Genomic DNA, 16,401 nt, shown 5'->3' on the forward strand with positions numbered 1-16,401 from the left:
GCGAATACTAAAAGAAGACAAATACGTCAGTTTTGAGGTTACTCTCCACCTACATCAATGAGCTATCCAGTCAAGGAGATTTCAACAAAGCCGTTCGATGGGCAGAAGCCTGGTACATCAGGACTTAGAAAGAGGTATCTACTAGGCCGATCACGCTGATAGACCATACTAAGGTGCATTCCCAAGGGTGAAAGTGTTCCAGCAGGAGGTACGTGCGATAATCCTGAGAAGATGATGGATTTTTATTTCCCTTGTTTCATCAGCATTACACAGAGAACTTCATCCAAGCTATACTCGATTCTATCAAGGCGGAAGGTGCAACGCTTGTCATTGGAGGCGATGGTCGTTACTTCTCCCCCGAGACCGTTCAGACTATCCTGAAGATCGGGTCTGCAAACGGGGTGAAGAAGTTGATCATCGGGAAAGATTCTATTCTTTCTACACCTGCTGCATCGAATGTAATCCGCAAATATAAGGCGGATGGTGGGATCTTGCTCACCGCGAGCCACAACCCCGGAGGCCCCAACAACGATTTCGGAATCAAATACAACGTCTCTAATGGTGGACCTGCACCTGAAAATGTAACGAACAAGATATATGAGATCACCAAGACTATCCAAAGGTACAAGGTTATCGAAGCTGATCCCGTACGTTTGATATTTACCCGTTCATTGGAATGACCTTCATCGGCAATCAGGTCGACCTCTCCGTGATAGGCAAAACGAAATATGGACCAACTGAAGTCGAGATCATCGACTCGGTAGTGGATTATGTCGAACTCCTTCAAGAGATCTTCGACTTCCAGCTCATCAAGGACTTCCTTCAGAACAACGCTGCATCCTTCCGTATCCTGTTCGATGGATTGCATGGTGTTACAGGCCCTTACGCACGCGCGATATTAGTGAACACCCTAGGTCTCCCTGAAGCCTCTATTCAGAACTGTGTCGCACTGCCGGACTTTGGCGGTGGACACCCCGATCCCAACCTCACCTACGCACACTCGCTTGTTGAAGTCGTCGAGGCGAAAAACATTCACTTCGGCGCAGCAAGCGACGGTGACGGCGACAGAAACATGATCTACGGCAAGGGCGCGTTTGTCACTCCCAGTGATTCAGTTGCCATTATCGCAGACTGGGCGCATGTTATTCCATACTTCAAGAAAGGAGGCGTAAAGGGCCTTGCGAGGAGTATGCCGACTAGCAAAGCGATCGACCTGGTTGCACAGAAGAAGGGCCTGGAATATTTCGAGGTTCCAACCGGTAAGTCGATAGTGCTTACATAGCGCTATACGGTGCTCACAGCCATTAAATAAAGGATGGAAATTCTTCGGTAACCTCATGGATGCTGGCCGTCTTTCCATCTGTGGTGAAGAGTCTTTCGGAACGGGCTCAGACCATATTCGTGAGAAGGATGGCATCTGGGCAATCATGGGTCAGTCTCGGTGTCACCCACATTTACAAATACTCACCGTCAGCCAGCATGGCTGAATATTATTGCTGCTGCCAATAAGGAGTCGCCAAATGAGCTTATTGGAATCAAGGAACTGCTGAAGAAACATTACGCTGTTTACGGACGATCATTCTTCAGTCGATATGACTACGAAGAGGTTTCCTCCGAGGGTGCCAACAAGCTTGTTGCACTGCTGGATGGCGCGATCACTTCATCGTCGCTCGCAAATAAGACTTACAAGTCAAAGAGCACCAATCAGGACTTTACCATTGCATCTGTCACGAACTTCAGCTACACAGACCCGATTGATGGAAGTGTGAGCAAGAACCAGGGACAAGTTGTGTTATTCGATGACGGGTCACGGGTGGTGTTCAGGCTGAGTGGTACCGGCAGTGCTGGTGCGACTGTTAGACTGTATGTGGAGAGGTATGTTGGACCGGAAGCCGGCGAGAAAGTGTTGGCGGGTGACACTGCCGAGGGCTTGAAGGGCCTCATCGAGGTTGCTTTGGAAATCAGCAACTTGAAGGAGTTCCTTGGCAGGGACGAGCCCACTGTCATTACAGTGAGTATGTCTGCCCATGGTGGTTTTTAGCCGCTGACGACCTGATCTGCAGTAATAAATTAAATATGGCATCTTTGTGAACGCAAATAAGTTGATGCTTGTGGATATCTTGTACCACCAGTGTATATCAATAGAATTTCTTCTACTGGATTAGAAGTCGCTTGTATACCTGCATACCAATAAGTATTCGAGAGAGAGACAGAAAATGTCCTCATGGACAGACGCCCGATGAGAGAATGAATCCCAGATATCCGAACTGACCGATGCCATATGATAGTGATATGTCCCGTAGCAGGGGCACGTCCCTCATTTGCGGCTTAATGTTCGTGCCAATGAATGAATGCCAGCTAAACGCATCATGCGTGACACTGACGGACTTAAGTTGCATTATTCACCACACAGATCTGACCTGCGTGACTCATTTGATGATGCCTTCCAAAATCAAGTTCACAGTTACCCTGCGTCCAAAGACCCCAACAAGTTTGGTTATTTTTGTTACAGTTTGGCAAGCATCGACCAAGACTTCGTCACGGGAACGAAGGCGAAACGTTGTTGCAGCACGATTCACTGGTACAGCTCAACTGCCGTTATTATACACGGAAATTATTCTCGTCATCTGTGACGGATAATATTTTGTGCTTGATCCCCATCTGATTCTCGATTCTGGAACCTGGGCATTTAACTTATTCTGGTCATCAGGCAATGCCCAGGGCGGAAAATAGAGGGTCGCGGGCATCAGGAAAAAACAAATATTGGTGTAGTCCCAGTGACAGCTACATATTGCTACATAGTCACTGTAGTGATATGTAGTTAAATACGGGGCTATGTAGAGCTACGGGAGGCGCTGGGAGTAGTTGTATTCACTGTAGTAGCCAATAGTCATATTCTAAATCAATCTAAGTACTCGTAGTGGACATACAAAAAGTCTCGAGGTCAATGAATGGATTTAAGTAAAATTCACTCGCCAACTCATACACATTCGCGCTCGTCCACGTAGGATTGACCAATTGACCCATCTTGGGTATGAGGTGACATGGACGAATAATCTCGTCAACATGAATCACGGCCGAATTCCGTCGCAAGTGACGAGTTGAACGAGATATTAGACGCAGACCAGACGACTCGTCTGGCTCTCTGAACGGGGTAAACCATTCAACGTATGCAAGGGGTCGCAGGTACACGCCAAATTGACGAGGCAGCCTGAACAACACACGGACCTGCGCAACTCGGACAGCGGCTATAATTTAGATATTGTCATTGTAATACTTTGTAAAATGGAAGCCATTGACATACCATTCAGCGTGAGTAGTGCCTTCGATGCTTGGACACCATCACTGCTAACCAGTGCCATGTCGAATCGATTGGGGGAACCTGGCTTCCGTCCAGAAGACGAAGGAAGCACTTCAGGCGTTGCCCTGACCCGTAGGCACTTGGGCAACTCGGACACACGAGGGTCGGGGGGAAGGATGACGACTACTTGACGGAAAGTGTCAAAACGATCTTGGGGACCAGGCACAATGCTATGATTGTGCGGCAAATGCTTCTGTAAAAATAATGTGAGAGCGGGCAGGAAATCGACGGCGCCATGCATGGTTTCGAGATGTTGAACAGATCGACGAGGATGTGGCAGTCTTCGCCAGAACATGAATGATATCCTGCAAAACAACAGGCACCACATCAAAGCCCTCGTTTTCAGCATCAGAGTTGGAATCATACTCAGATTCCCGTTCTGTCTGGCGAGCGGCACGCTCAGCCACCCATTCGAGGTAAGTGGTTCGGCAGAAGACTGCCTCCTGGCGTTGAAGCCATAACACCATCTGTTCCTCATAGTCGCGCTTGTTACTTGCATGGTAAGCCTCTTTAGCGAAGTCGATGTGGAGGCGCTCGGGAAGTTCGGTGTTGAATCCATCTGCAGCTCCGAATAGTTTGATTGATTGTACATAGTGAGACAATTGATGTAGCTTTGGGATGTTGAAGTGTTCACAGTACTGCGAGCTCCTGTAACACATCCTTGTGAGTGTGAAAAATGGCGAGGGCATTCTCCAGACCGTCCAGAGATTCGCTCGTATGTGTATGAAGTCGTGCGTAATAGCAAAAATCCATTAAGGCCCGTGTGACAATGACAACTTGACTGTGAATCAAAGCAGCTCAATTCGTCAAAACCGAGCAAAAAGGCAGAATATCATAGTAAGTACCTTGGGACTGCACCAGTAATTAGTGCCATGAAAACATGCTGCATCTCCTTGTGCTCAGTTCCAGTCCATTGCTTGACGCTCGATATACCTTTTTTAAAATGACGGAGACCAGGATAGTCTGGAATGGCCTTGAAGGGAGCATCAATTTCGGTTTCTCCCACAATGTCGAGGCACCATTTGACAAGATGGTCTTTGAAGACCCCTTTGTGGAGTTGGTGGAGGAGATCTGGCAGTGAATGCCAAAAAAATGTTGGTGTGTGGTAAGTTGGCCCAGAAAGGTTTATACACCGGCCTCAGTCCATACTCATCAAATTCTACCGGGTGCTGACCACTCCTCTGTCTCTCTAGTATCTCCTTTGTCAGCTCCGGGTCTCGGATCAGTGAATTTAGTGGATCACCACGCTCATCGGCTGCCACCAAGCACTTAGGGCATCGGTTTTCTTTGCAGCAAGCAACGAGACACTGCTCGGGAAAATCCGCAACGTAGGCCGCAAGTATGGGATACACTCGTCGAATGAACGAGTCAGCGCAAACCATGTCTACACCATCCTGACCGGCTGCAATGAGCGGCTCCAGCAGCAGCGACAGACAGTGGTGGAACAATTGGTATCCAGCGAGGGATCGCGCATCAGACGTGAAACAATTGAGTTTCGTCGCAGGTAAGTACCTGATGAGGATGGTTGCGCGTGCGGATGTTTGACGTCGTTTCTCTTTGGCAATGTTGCCAATTGACAGATAAACAGGCCAAGCGGACTTATCACCTCGAAACTGTGATAGCATTGTCTTGTCGGAGGCGAGGATTATTGGAGCTATGGTTGTGCCCTCAGGCAGTTCTTTCTGATGTGAAGGTAAGCACCTTTGTCTCGTATCAAATTGATGTGCTACTCACCTGCTTGTCCCACCACCAATCAGCTGTCCACATATCATCAATGATCCGTTTGGTGCCCGCTTCGTCCTCGTATGCTCGTGATGGTGTGTACACCATATATTCCTTGAATAAAGGATTTCTGATAAGTTCCTTGATGCATTCCACAGGGTCACGGGTCCAAAGTTCAAGGTCCTCATGCAGCGACTGTCTGTTCTCATCCGTCCGATTTCCTTTGACACTAACCTTCTTGCAATTCCAGCCTGGTCCATGTGGCAGCGCATCGACTCTCTGTAGGAATGACCGATTGTTGTGGAACGAAGGTTTGGTGTGGTTTAGCGTCTATCACTATGGTGAGTACACTGTGTCTTCATTCATTGATATGAAGCTCACTATTGGTAACTTCAGAAATTCATCTGTTTTAGTCTGCCCAAGGCTTTTGACCAACCATTCAGCAAGTCCCCATTCTTCCCTGCCAGAACTAACATTAATTTTCTTTGCAGATACGAGAAACGCGACTCATACTCATTACCAAAGGGTGCCCACTTATCTTCACCTTCACTCTCCTTATATTGCTGATGCCTTTCAAAACTAGTTTGGCCCTCTCGCAACGTCCAACCAGCTTCAGGATATGGTTCGAAATACCGCCTGCCGTCTTCTTCGTCCGTCACATCTTCAACAGTGACTCGTCAACTTTTAGATGCTATAGGGTTGTCTTCCTCAAAATTGATGGAGCATGAGCGGCGAAGTGGGGAAAATGAGTCGTTGTAAGCTGGTGCGCCGTCTTCGTCATCTGTATCTCTAACCATAGACTCCCATTTTCTTTGACATGCGGGGTGGGTAGCTATATGCTTCTTCACACTCCCACTTGAATGGAAAGGCTTGTCACAGTAACTGCAGTTGTGCAGCATGGTTGGTAATGGTTGGTAAGTTGATTGATTTTTTTTCAGGTTCATTTTGATGCATAACATAATTTGACAGGTGCACGGCCCCAGATTGCAGTCCGTTATAGAGACTAGTTTGAGGGCGCCACCAGGTACGTCCATTTCTTCAGTCTGAGATTGCAGTCTGTTATGGAGACTAGCTTATGGTTTCAACTGAAATTTTTTAGGTTTCGGTCTCAGTGATTATGGCACGGCACGGCTCTACACCAGTCTAGTAATACCATGAGCGGCAAGAAGTAACTCTAAAAGTTGTGCCCGCTTCGCCTCCTCACAACGTTTTGCTTCAGCATCCCAGCGCTCTGCAACAAGTCTTTGCAAGCTCGCTTGTATGATGGTGAGCCTCCCTTGGCCTAGTCCCATTTCGAATTGACGCAATTTCTTTGCTTTCTCGCAGTAACGAATTTCGGCATCCCAACGCTCTATGATCAGTCTTCGTATGTATGACTGAGACACTGAGATGGGACCAGGCATTTGATGGAAGGGGGGGAGCGGATACATGGCCTCTTCAATAGGCACTTTGCGCTCGCCTGCATGAGGCTCCTCGTTATCCTCAACCTTCGGCCTGAAAAATAGTGAGTGTTTGGTATTGGTGAGGAGGTGTAGATTACCTTTTGATGCCGCTAGGGCGTTGATAGCAAGCCTCCGAGTCTGTGTCAGTGGACGCCACTGACATTAATCTGTAATATCTGTCAGAGTGGATGAGTGTTCGAAAGTATGCTCCGCACCGTTTCTTGGCTGAAGTGGAGGTATCCATGGCAGTGAAAATTATTGCGACAGTATGTCCCTACCTTTTATCCATTCTATTTAACACAGCTTTCAGCATGGTGTTATGCTCAATCAACAAACCCTGGAATCAACAAAGACAAGGTTCTAATTGTAAGTGTTTATGTCTCGCGCAACATTATAAAAGCTACTGAACCTACAGGTTGTTGACTCGTTCGCACCTTGTGTTTTGAGGATGAATAATCATGCCGCCCCCTCGCAAAGCCACCTCCAAGCCCCAAAAGACAAGTGTTCTGTTGTCACCGCAGGGTAATCAACCGCTTGCACACACCTCAAGAGGCCGAACACGCTGACCAACAGAAAAAGAAAACTATTGAGGCGAGTTTCCACAACTATGATATGATGCTTTCACTCACTTTCTCTACAGTATCTGAAACACAGAGCACAGTCCGTCATCAGGCCACAAAGGAGAAAAAGGCAGAAAAACAGAAAAAACGGGCACTCAAGGCGACCTATCAAGAGAACCCTGACGACTTCGAGAATGAACCCTCGGAGCTACACAGTGACACTGACCGTGATGAAGATACTATGGTTTGCTCATCTGTCTCGTTTCGCACCACTTGAATAGTAGCTGATTTTTTTTGTTTTAAGTTCTTGGACCATGCTCTGCAGACAAAGCTGTCGTCCAACACAAAGGTCTTGGCATTCAGTATGGGGAAAATGCCCCCGGTATCACACATCACTAGCGGCAATGCACGTCAGTTGAAGGGTAAGTAATTTTGCTCATCAATTTATGGTACGCTAATACACTTCTGTTTGACCTGTAGTACCAACACTTGATTCCGACAACACTAATGATGATGAGGAGTCTTCTGGTGACGACTCAGACAAGAACAACTATCCTCAATCCGATGCTGGCACTAGCCAGACTGATGAAGAGGATGGTAACACTATCGAGGAGCAAATGCCTCCTACTCGGGTGAGCAAACGACTGCTCGACACTGAAGAGGCTGCCACGGTAGTGATGAAGATGAAGAAACTTTCGGATGGCTCCCGCTATCCGAGTTGTGTAAAAGTCACCGATTTTGATGATGTCTCCAAAGACATCCTTGTAACTGCAATTTCTCTCTTCCGCTGTCTAATTGTCACAAAGGCGCCGTTTCCAGATTCCATTGCTGACGAGACGATGCTGGGAAAAGATGCCTGGCGTGAGGCTTGCCAATTGAAAGATGTCAACATTAAATTGACACCTTTAGCAATTAAGATGGTAAGCCGTCTGTTATCTATGCATTCTTGGACTGACTTATATTATATCTTACCTTTGGAAAGCTCTTGAAACGCACATCACATGTGTGTGGTGAACTCAAAACGAAGATGCGGTCGCTTACTCGAACTTTTTTTGGCTTTCGGTCGAGTGAATCGAGGGACATTATAAGGCAAAACCGTGATCTAGCAGAAGCCTTGAAAGATGGTTCATCGTTCGTTTTCAAGGTATGTAGTGCAATGGTCTACTTTCATGTACTGACAGTGCTATTAGGACTGGACAGCGAAGACGGGGATATACAAGACTGAGCTACTCCAAGACAGTATCAATGTCATGTGGTTTGCAAACCGAAGCGACGAGGGCATCATCTACAACCAGTTTTTCAACCCCATGCCTATCAAGCTTATTGCGCTCATGCTTACAACTGTAAGTCATCTCTCGCGTTCATATTATCATTGACATGCCTACTAATTGTTGTTAGATCGAATGCTGTATTGACGAGTGGATGCAGGGCGTGAAGGAAGACATCAGGTTCACAGCCATCGCATATGGATCTGTCTACCACAATCATTTGAACTCGCTGCAGCGTTTTGACAAGTGCACGGCACCTTACAAGCTCTTTGAAAGGATTTGTGACAATTTGTATGACGTGGCTCGGTGAGTTTCACTCAAATTTTGCAAGTGCCAGTCTAATTTGCGAAGTTTCCATGCAGGTGTAGTAGATACACCCACTACATTCTCAGACGCATCCAGAATCAGTGATGAGGCAATCGAAGATGCCATTCGAGAACACCAGCTTCAGGAGGAGAGTGGGCGGCGAGGCTAGTGAGAGCGGGAGCTGAGGGTCGTAGCAGTACCGCCGTTAGTATCAACTGATCTGAATTTATTGATTTGTTGCTATTTCATGTGCTATAATCTGAGTCACTACTATGGTGCGCTATGGTGCACTATATAGTTGCTTGGAGTCCCACTCCTATGAACTACAATCTACTACTGATTTACTACAGTTGCACCATGTGGTGCTACATAGTCACTTCAGTTGCTATGTAGAAGGCATGTAGCAACCGAGCTACATTGACTATACGGACTACATAGTACTATGTAGTCAGGTGGTTTTTTCCTGATGGGGTCAGGAGATCCAAAAATAGCTTGGAGTCAAGCATGCGATACCACCGAGGGTCATGAAGAGCTCCTATGAGTCGTGGAAGATGACGAAAGAGAGAGCTTCCAGAAGCCCAGACCAGCCCTTCTGAATCATGGAACGGACAGAAAGAAAGAGGAAAATTGCAGGACCACCTTAAAGAAGTGATCAAGAACAAAAGCCTTGGGTAAGGATGGCTGGCTCGCACGGAGTCGTTGAGCTATGGTCAAGTGGTGTAGAGAGACCTGTACAGAATATCATATCATGAAACAGATGATCAAACTCTGAAGAATAATTACAACAAATTTTGGCTCATCTCTGACTGTAAAAACAATTCGTATGCATGTGCGCTGCACGCAAGTAGTGCAGATTTATGAAAAGCGGACAAGAATCCGAGTCTGAACATTTCCATGTCTAAGCTTTGTATTACAGCAGCCCCATCGCGCAGCAGCCTATGACTTGTCGTGAGTCCAAGAAGGCTAGCAGAAGGGCTGCTATTGGTCACAAGCTCAGGCTGTCCCGCTGGTTGAACCACCATTAGAGTCAGTCACGGTAAATACCGCTCGGAAGTTTGCAGCGTACTACAAGGTTGTTCATCCTCGTTCATCCTCATTGTAGAAGTCCATGTACAACAAGCACCTCACTGAGGATGGGATTCCAGTGTTTCGAGCACTGCGCACATTGTTTTTGCATTGTTTACCGAAAAGTGTAATACTTTCTACTACACAAACCAAGATGAGCGGCACAACGGAAAGAATTTCATCTCTACTACGGAAATCTAGCATTAGATCAGTGCAAGGTAAGATGCTGGTCCCTATGCACTGGCTTATTGATGGACCTATTCACGCCAGATATATGAAACCAAGGCTACTCTATTGGTGTGTGACTTTTTTTTGTTTGTTGACATTGTTCTAACTGTTTGCTCGTGGCAGGTTGCAGGGTCCACTCTGGGGGCTTGTCAGCTGCTCAGCATGATTCAGTCGGAGTTTGGTGTCTTTGTTTCCTGTCCTCACTGTCACAAGGCTCTACATGTACACACAACTGGTGAGGTGGAGCCTGCTTTTCTCAAGGCTTTCTCCATGTTTTTTTTGGCGAGTGCCCCCCAACCCCTTGGCCTGCTCAGACCCCCCCCCCCCCCCCCCACTCCCTCACCCCCAGGCTGGGCCTTGAGGCACCACTTCCCTCTCCACCCCACCCCTCTTTTTTTTTCTCCTTCCCCCTCTGCCACTTCACCCCCAGCCTGGTTTGGCCATCCGCCCCAGGCTGGGCCTTGAGGCACCACCTCCCTCTCCACCACACCTCCCCACCCCTCTTTTTTTTTCTCCTTCCCCCTCTGCCACCCGGCCCCCCTCCTGCATGCCTCTATTCTTTTTGCTGGCCGTGGGTGACTTCACAGCGCCTGCGGGCACAGAGACAACGCAGGCATGCTGCTGCAGGCAGGCCTCCTGTGCATGGGCGTTAGCAATCAAGCATGGCAGCTGTTGATTTTTTTTGCTGGCACCTTGTTTTTTTTTGGTGAGCCCCCCCACCTTCAGCCCACTCAAAGCCCCCTCCTCACCCAGCCTGGTTTGGCCGTCCACCCCAGGCTGGGCCTTGGTGCACCACTTCCCTCTCCGCCACACCCCCCACCCCTCTTTTTTTTTTCTTTCTTGCTGACCAACCATGGTTTTTTTAGTGCCCCCCCGGTTCTCAGGGTAGGGGTCGCCCGTCCGAGTAGCCTCCTCCAGCCACTCCCTCAGCTGACTCGTCCACAGCCTTACTTCGCATGGTGTCTGTGGCCCAGCTTTGAGCCTTCTACTGCCCCACCTGTGATGAGTTTGTGCACGTCATCACAGATCACACCACGGTGGCCTGGGTGCAAGTGGAGCCTGTCATTGAGCAGGTTGTGACTTCATCATTGAAGCACCGCACGGTGATCTATGTACTTCCCGTATGTTTCTGGACAAAATCATGTGACTACAACCTGTATACAACACTCTCAGTTGGCATAGACGCTGGGCTTGTAGCGCATCTTCTGATTCTTTTTTAAGATGAACAACTTCAGTGCTTTGACTTGTTGACTGATAGTATGCTACAGTAGAATCCAGAAGACATGCAAATTTAGAACATTGTCAGACCAAAGGTAGAAATTACAAATGCGCAGATGGTGACAGGGAGGACTGATGCAAAGGTGGGGATAAAAATGGAATGAATGTCTCTGAGTGTGAATGGTTGTGGGGCAAAATAAACAGTCTATCAACTTCCAAGTCAATGATGAGCTTAGTGCCACCTGGGTTTTCCAGATCTGAGTTGCCTCCCAGGATTTTGGTCGCGAGGATGTGAGTCAACTCCATGTTCATCTTTCATCCTCTTGTACAGCTTTCTATGGAAGGTCTGGAGGCACTCCAAAGCTTCCTTTGCCAGGCCAAGATCCTTCAGCTCTGAAACAAAGTAATAGAGTTGAGTGGTCTTGGTCAGTCAATCATGAGCTTTGCTCCTGCGGTCTTCCTTCAGTGTACCCCAGTGGGTCCATGTAGCCACTAGATCTTGTCTGCTGACCGTGCAAAATGGGCTGAGGGCCTGCCAGATTATATCTGGTAGGGCCTCAGGCCCAAGTGTTACAGGCCTGGGTGGCCAAGCCTTTCCTAACCCACCAAATGTGACATCCACAAGTGTGCCAGCACCTAATCAACAACCACTCACCAGTATATATATTTTTCCATGCCATGCAGACACTGGACTCAAGTTCAGACTGCTGTACACCCAGGTGATGGAGGTCTGAGTTGACACCAGGTGGAGTTTGTACAGCCGGACTAGGGTGTGCAAACTCTGCTGTGCTCACATGAGGGAGATCTGAGTCAATGGCATGGAGTATCTGTAAAGTGGGACCAGGGTTTTGGTCCTGCAGAAGCACCACTATTCAGCAACCAACCAATAAGAGGTCAGGTGGGGTATCACCTCTGGTAAAACACTGTCTACACACATCCTGTAGTAGGAAGCTCTCATCAAACCAGGCTGGTTTGGAATCCATCTGGAGACATTTTGATGTGCAATCCAATCAATTGTGTTCACCATGGCAACACCACATGAACTAACATCCAGTTGTTGTGGACAATCTGAGTATTGAAAAATCCACCCTGAGCCCTTCTTCACCGGTTTGCCCAGTCTATCAAGGACCAGCTCCATGTCCTTTTCTATGCGGCCATGATCACAGGCATTGTGAAGTGAATCATATACCATGCAGCTTCTTTCCTCCATATTGGCATCCACAGCTAGCCAGTGTCTGTTCCTGTAACAGAAAGGAAGGAGGATGTGGTAGATGTGGCAATCAACTAACTCCTGCCACACTCTCTCCTGAATTGATGTAGCTCCCATCAAGGAGCAGGTTATAATCTCCACACCAGGAGTGGCAGACTGTTGGTAATTTCTCAAGGATTCTAGGATAAAGTCAACATGACAGTGTAAAGAGTTGATCTCTGCTGGGCTCAGCAGAAATTGTACCACCTAGTCAACAATGTTTAGGTAGATCTTAGCACAACCTATGCTGCTATACTTGCAGAGCAAGTGCATTCGATCCTAAAGGGATTGCTAATTGGTTTTAGTAGTAAAATGTGTCAGTAATGCAAATAACAAAATGTCCGATGGTGCAAAACAATGTCCGAATGTAATCCAATGATGTCCGAAGGTACTTATCCAATGTCTGAAGCCGAAGTGCGATGTCCAAGATTTCGGACTTTCAGACTTCACAATAATAGGTCGGAAACTTTATAATGAGTGTCGGATTGCGAGCGGTATGCGCGAGTATAACGAGTGACAGAGTATGACGGTGAATGAATGGTAATATTTTGCAATGCAACTAAGAACTACGAGAATATTCTGGGTGATCCGCAGAGTCGGGAAACAGGCTCCTAACTACTGGATGATGATTGCTACAGGTCACTACAGAGTATTTAAGTAAGTACGTAGAAATTCAGAAAACTACAGGCAAAGATAGTAGCGATATATTTCGGGTCCGATATCCTATGTAATAAGACATGAGGTGCTGCGGACATGTAATAATGTGGTCCGAATGTCAGAAAACGTGCATGGGAATAACTACGCACCTAGTGGGGCTAGTTCGGATGGATAGGACACGGGATGGACAAGTGCGCGTGAAGTGTGATCGGCCGATGCGATGTCCGAAGGTCAGATCCGCCGGATCCGATACGGAGTGGCTCAGACATGTGCGAAAGTGCATCGGACATGTGCGCATATATTTTGGGTGTTGACGTGAGTATGAAATACGTGGTTTCAAGCCCAACACCGCGACCATCGCTACAACAGTCATCCAGGTACTGATCGGATAACATGTGAGCTAGAATTGTGGTTCGAAGATTGGTGTGACCTTGGCCAGGGATATATCCTGAGTGGAGCGATTTGCAATATGCCGAAGGAGCTCCCCCGAAAAAAACATTGGTCCACTCCTCCCTCTTTGACCTGTCTTCAAGCCATGCAATTATCTCCTGGTCTGGAGCGTTGGCAGGGTTTAAGGCTGAGGGCTGCATGGGAGAATCCATTTCTTCTGATCTGTAGTGTAGAAGTTTGTAAGGTTACTGCTGCTATGAGAAAACTATTTTTGTTTAGCTCACTGGGGGAGCCCCTGCTCGGACAGGTCTGTCTAGGACATACTGATGTCTGGTAGTGCTTGGTTGTAACCCACTTCATTTTCCCAGAGCGGGCTGTTCATGTACAAAGGGCTGTGCCGCTCCATGTCTTCTGGGTGACAGTCCACTGTGTGGCTTGGACTCGTTAAGGGTGCAAACTGCTCTGTGACCCTAAGTTAAGGAATATGGAACTATGCCTGACAGTGGGATCTGTCCAAGTCAACAGTCAACCTGAAAGGCAACTTACTAGGGCATACAATTCAGGGACTCCCTGCATGAACAATCCAGGGGGTCCATCTTAGATATCTTTCAATGCATAATGGCACAGCATGAATGGGCATGCTATACATGCCAGGGTAGAGGTGGGGCCCAAAAGGCTCTGAGTAACGACCTAGTTTGACTTCTTTGTCAATCTGAGACTTGATAAACTCTTTTTTGGCAGCAAATTGAGAGGACCAAAGGAATTGTCATGAGTCAGAGGCTGATCACCGAAATGTGTGTCAGTGAATGGCCAGAAACCTCCATGGAGACCAATGCAAACTGAATGGACGAAAGCAGGTTTAGGATGATCTGAGAGCAGAGATTCAAACTCGTCTATATTAATACAAGTAGAGACGCAAAAAAGATGAGGATTGTTTGAAATGGTACAAAGAGCTGAAGAATTCTGAAAGGGGTAGGATCTACTAATAGATATTAACTTCTCATCGATGACGATATTGCGGATGAGATGGGCGAGTTTGTGTATGCCAGCCTTGATTAGGTTCCCGTTGAAGATGGGGATGATGATGCACCATCGGAGACGATGATCTTGGGACAGGAGACAGCGAAGGACGAGGGCTGGGTTGTGACGAGGTTGAGTGTAGGATCGCACAATCCCAAATTTGGTCACCGACGAGGTGAGGAGAGGTTGAGAGATACACCGCAACCAAGTGACCAAGGCAGCCAAATGACTGGCAAGTAGTGGAATTAACTAGAAGGACGGTGAGAGACGAATAACACAAAAAGAGAGACAAGTTTTAGCAGGCTGCAGCGCAAACAAAGTTCCATTCAGGTATAACAAGTATAGAGTAGTGACAGCGTTTAAACGCAGAGCAAGCGCGACTACGATCAGAAGGGTATAGCGACCTATTCACTGGCGAGAGGTGGTGATAACTAGAAGAAGATAAACACAAATGGGAAGCAGCAGTTGTATGGAAAACTCACTGGAACCCAGAGATTCCACCAAGGAGATAAACCTCTGCCACACGCAATGCAGACACGGGCCTTGCACTGCTGATAGCAGAGTTGCCGGATCAGAGAGTCCAAGGCCAGGCGTGCCAAACCTGAATACGAGACCGTGGTATGACTGCTGGGGTTGATGTGTCCGTGAACGGAAGATGAGGTCACCAGCATAGTTGGAGTGATGTGCGAACCCCTTGAAATGGCTCGACGCAAACATCTTGTGGTCCGAAAATGTGGAATGTGAGTCCCTAACGCCAACATCGGAGGTGAAGTCGTTTGGAAAGGAACTAGGAAAGAGGTCAGAGCAATCGATGATGCCGTGGTTGAGGTTATGAAAGGAAAATGGAGATGACGGTGCAGGAGACAACCCATCAGCAAATGATGACCTGCTACTGGAGAAAGCAGACATATCGAGCTGGGGGTTGGCAGAAAACCAGTCCTGCGGACCCCAAGATGACTTTCCAATAGTGTTCAAGCGACAATCAAAGACCGAGTGGCTAAGCAGATAATCAGAAGTGATATGTGATGATGTCGGAGAAGTAGTGGTCACGGACCACATTGCGCATTTGAGAGGTGTCTCTGTGCTGGACCAAGTCTGCGACTGAGAGGAGTCCGTGAGCTCTGAGAGCTCAAAGATAGAGCGCCCATCTGGGAGGGTTGACTGAATTTTACTGGAGAGATGTGTCTTCGCATTGGGGCAGTGCTCCTCGTACGTGTCAGGAAAGTAAGTGCGAAATCTAGTAGAGGCCAGGTATGAAAATTAACAAACGGAAATTGGGGAGTACCAACCGGTCCTTAAGGTCCACAGGTGAGCGGGTTGTCAAAAGTCAGCTTCGGATCTTTTGATATGGCCTTCCAATTGCTGACACCCCACAGAGGAAACAGAATTGATATTGTGAGACATTATTTGAAAGTCGTATGTACCGTGTTGCAGCCCTCAACGAGCATTTAGGTTTCTTCTTTGGACCATTTCTTGCGCGGTTTCTTCTGCTGAATTATAAAAGCGCCAACTGATTTGTGGTAGTCGCCATTACCAGCCATCTTGCGCATCTTTCCCTTACATTCCGGCATTGGTGCAGAAATTTCTGCAACGTGCAATACAAGGCCAGCGTCGTCACGAAAATTCCACGCTGGTACGAGCCTGGGGAAAGACGGAAGTACAAGCGACGCATGTCTTTGCTTTAGTGTGGAAGAGGTCGATGATGTTGATGAAATGGAGGAGGATGCTGCAGGAAAGGGGGCTGTAAAAGAAAAAGTGACAGTAGTTGGAGGTTTTGCAAGACAGGTCCGCTGATTCTGACATTGTAGATGTTCAACAGAGACAAGACCTGAATGAAAAATGATAATCTTTTGAAGTATTATAATGAAAACCGGGAGAAGTAGAATCAGATATGAATTGCGGGGGGCGGACCTCA

General features: G+C 47.5%; 5 protein-coding genes across 5 annotated transcripts; 2 read left to right on the plus strand and 3 right to left on the minus strand.

Annotated features, from left to right (window-relative positions):
• The first annotated feature begins 30 nt into the window (after positions 1-30).
• EDB93DRAFT_1322464 (uncharacterized protein) lies at positions 31-2,232 on the plus strand. Its single transcript, XM_041454955.1, has 7 exons — positions 31-134; positions 187-208; positions 264-647; positions 698-1,259; positions 1,315-1,431; positions 1,479-2,011; positions 2,064-2,232. Exons 1-7 carry the CDS (start codon positions 58-60, stop codon positions 2,064-2,066), a joined length of 1,698 nt encoding a protein of 565 aa, XP_041304466.1. The 5' UTR covers positions 31-57; the 3' UTR covers positions 2,067-2,232.
• Positions 2,233-2,833: 601 nt separating this feature from the next.
• Positions 2,834-5,902, minus strand: EDB93DRAFT_1322465 (uncharacterized protein; the record flags this gene model as incomplete). Its single annotated transcript, XM_041454956.1, is given in 11 exon segments — positions 2,834-2,874; positions 2,931-3,248; positions 3,305-3,642; positions 3,728-3,999; positions 4,019-4,142; positions 4,207-4,432; positions 4,536-5,043; positions 5,096-5,413; positions 5,465-5,543; positions 5,597-5,756; positions 5,878-5,902. The coding sequence occupies 11 exon segments, from the start codon at positions 5,900-5,902 to the stop codon at positions 2,834-2,836; spliced, it is 2,409 nt and encodes an 802-aa protein (XP_041304467.1).
• A 1,081-nt stretch (positions 5,903-6,983) lies between these two features.
• On the plus strand, positions 6,984-8,828 carry EDB93DRAFT_1253637 (uncharacterized protein; the record flags this gene model as incomplete). The annotated part of the gene is made up of 8 exons (XM_041453486.1): positions 6,984-7,047; positions 7,166-7,329; positions 7,390-7,507; positions 7,566-8,005; positions 8,068-8,229; positions 8,276-8,428; positions 8,484-8,659; positions 8,705-8,828. 8 exons carry the CDS (start codon positions 6,984-6,986, stop codon positions 8,826-8,828), a joined length of 1,401 nt encoding a protein of 466 aa, XP_041304468.1.
• A 1,544-nt stretch (positions 8,829-10,372) lies between these two features.
• EDB93DRAFT_1106586 (uncharacterized protein) lies at positions 10,373-12,308 on the minus strand (the record flags this gene model as incomplete). The annotated part of the gene is given in 6 exon segments (XM_041447629.1): positions 10,373-10,949; positions 11,413-11,563; positions 11,642-11,806; positions 11,826-12,024; positions 12,106-12,153; positions 12,219-12,308. 6 exon segments carry the CDS (start codon positions 12,306-12,308, stop codon positions 10,373-10,375), a joined length of 1,230 nt encoding a protein of 409 aa, XP_041304469.1.
• Positions 12,309-14,894: 2,586 nt separating this feature from the next.
• Positions 14,895-16,314, minus strand: EDB93DRAFT_1106587 (uncharacterized protein; the record flags this gene model as incomplete). Its single annotated transcript, XM_041447630.1, has 5 exons — positions 14,895-14,917; positions 14,969-15,483; positions 15,541-15,723; positions 16,048-16,071; positions 16,247-16,314. Coding segments are annotated over 5 exons (813 nt in total), but the record flags the coding sequence as incomplete, so codon positions are not given.
• Between the last annotated feature and the right edge of the window lie 87 nt (positions 16,315-16,401).

Source organism: Suillus bovinus (genome assembly GCF_016758785.1).
Source record: "Suillus bovinus strain UH-Sbo-P2 chromosome Unknown EDB93scaffold_61, whole genome shotgun sequence".
NCBI lineage: Eukaryota > Fungi > Basidiomycota > Agaricomycetes > Boletales > Suillaceae > Suillus > Suillus bovinus.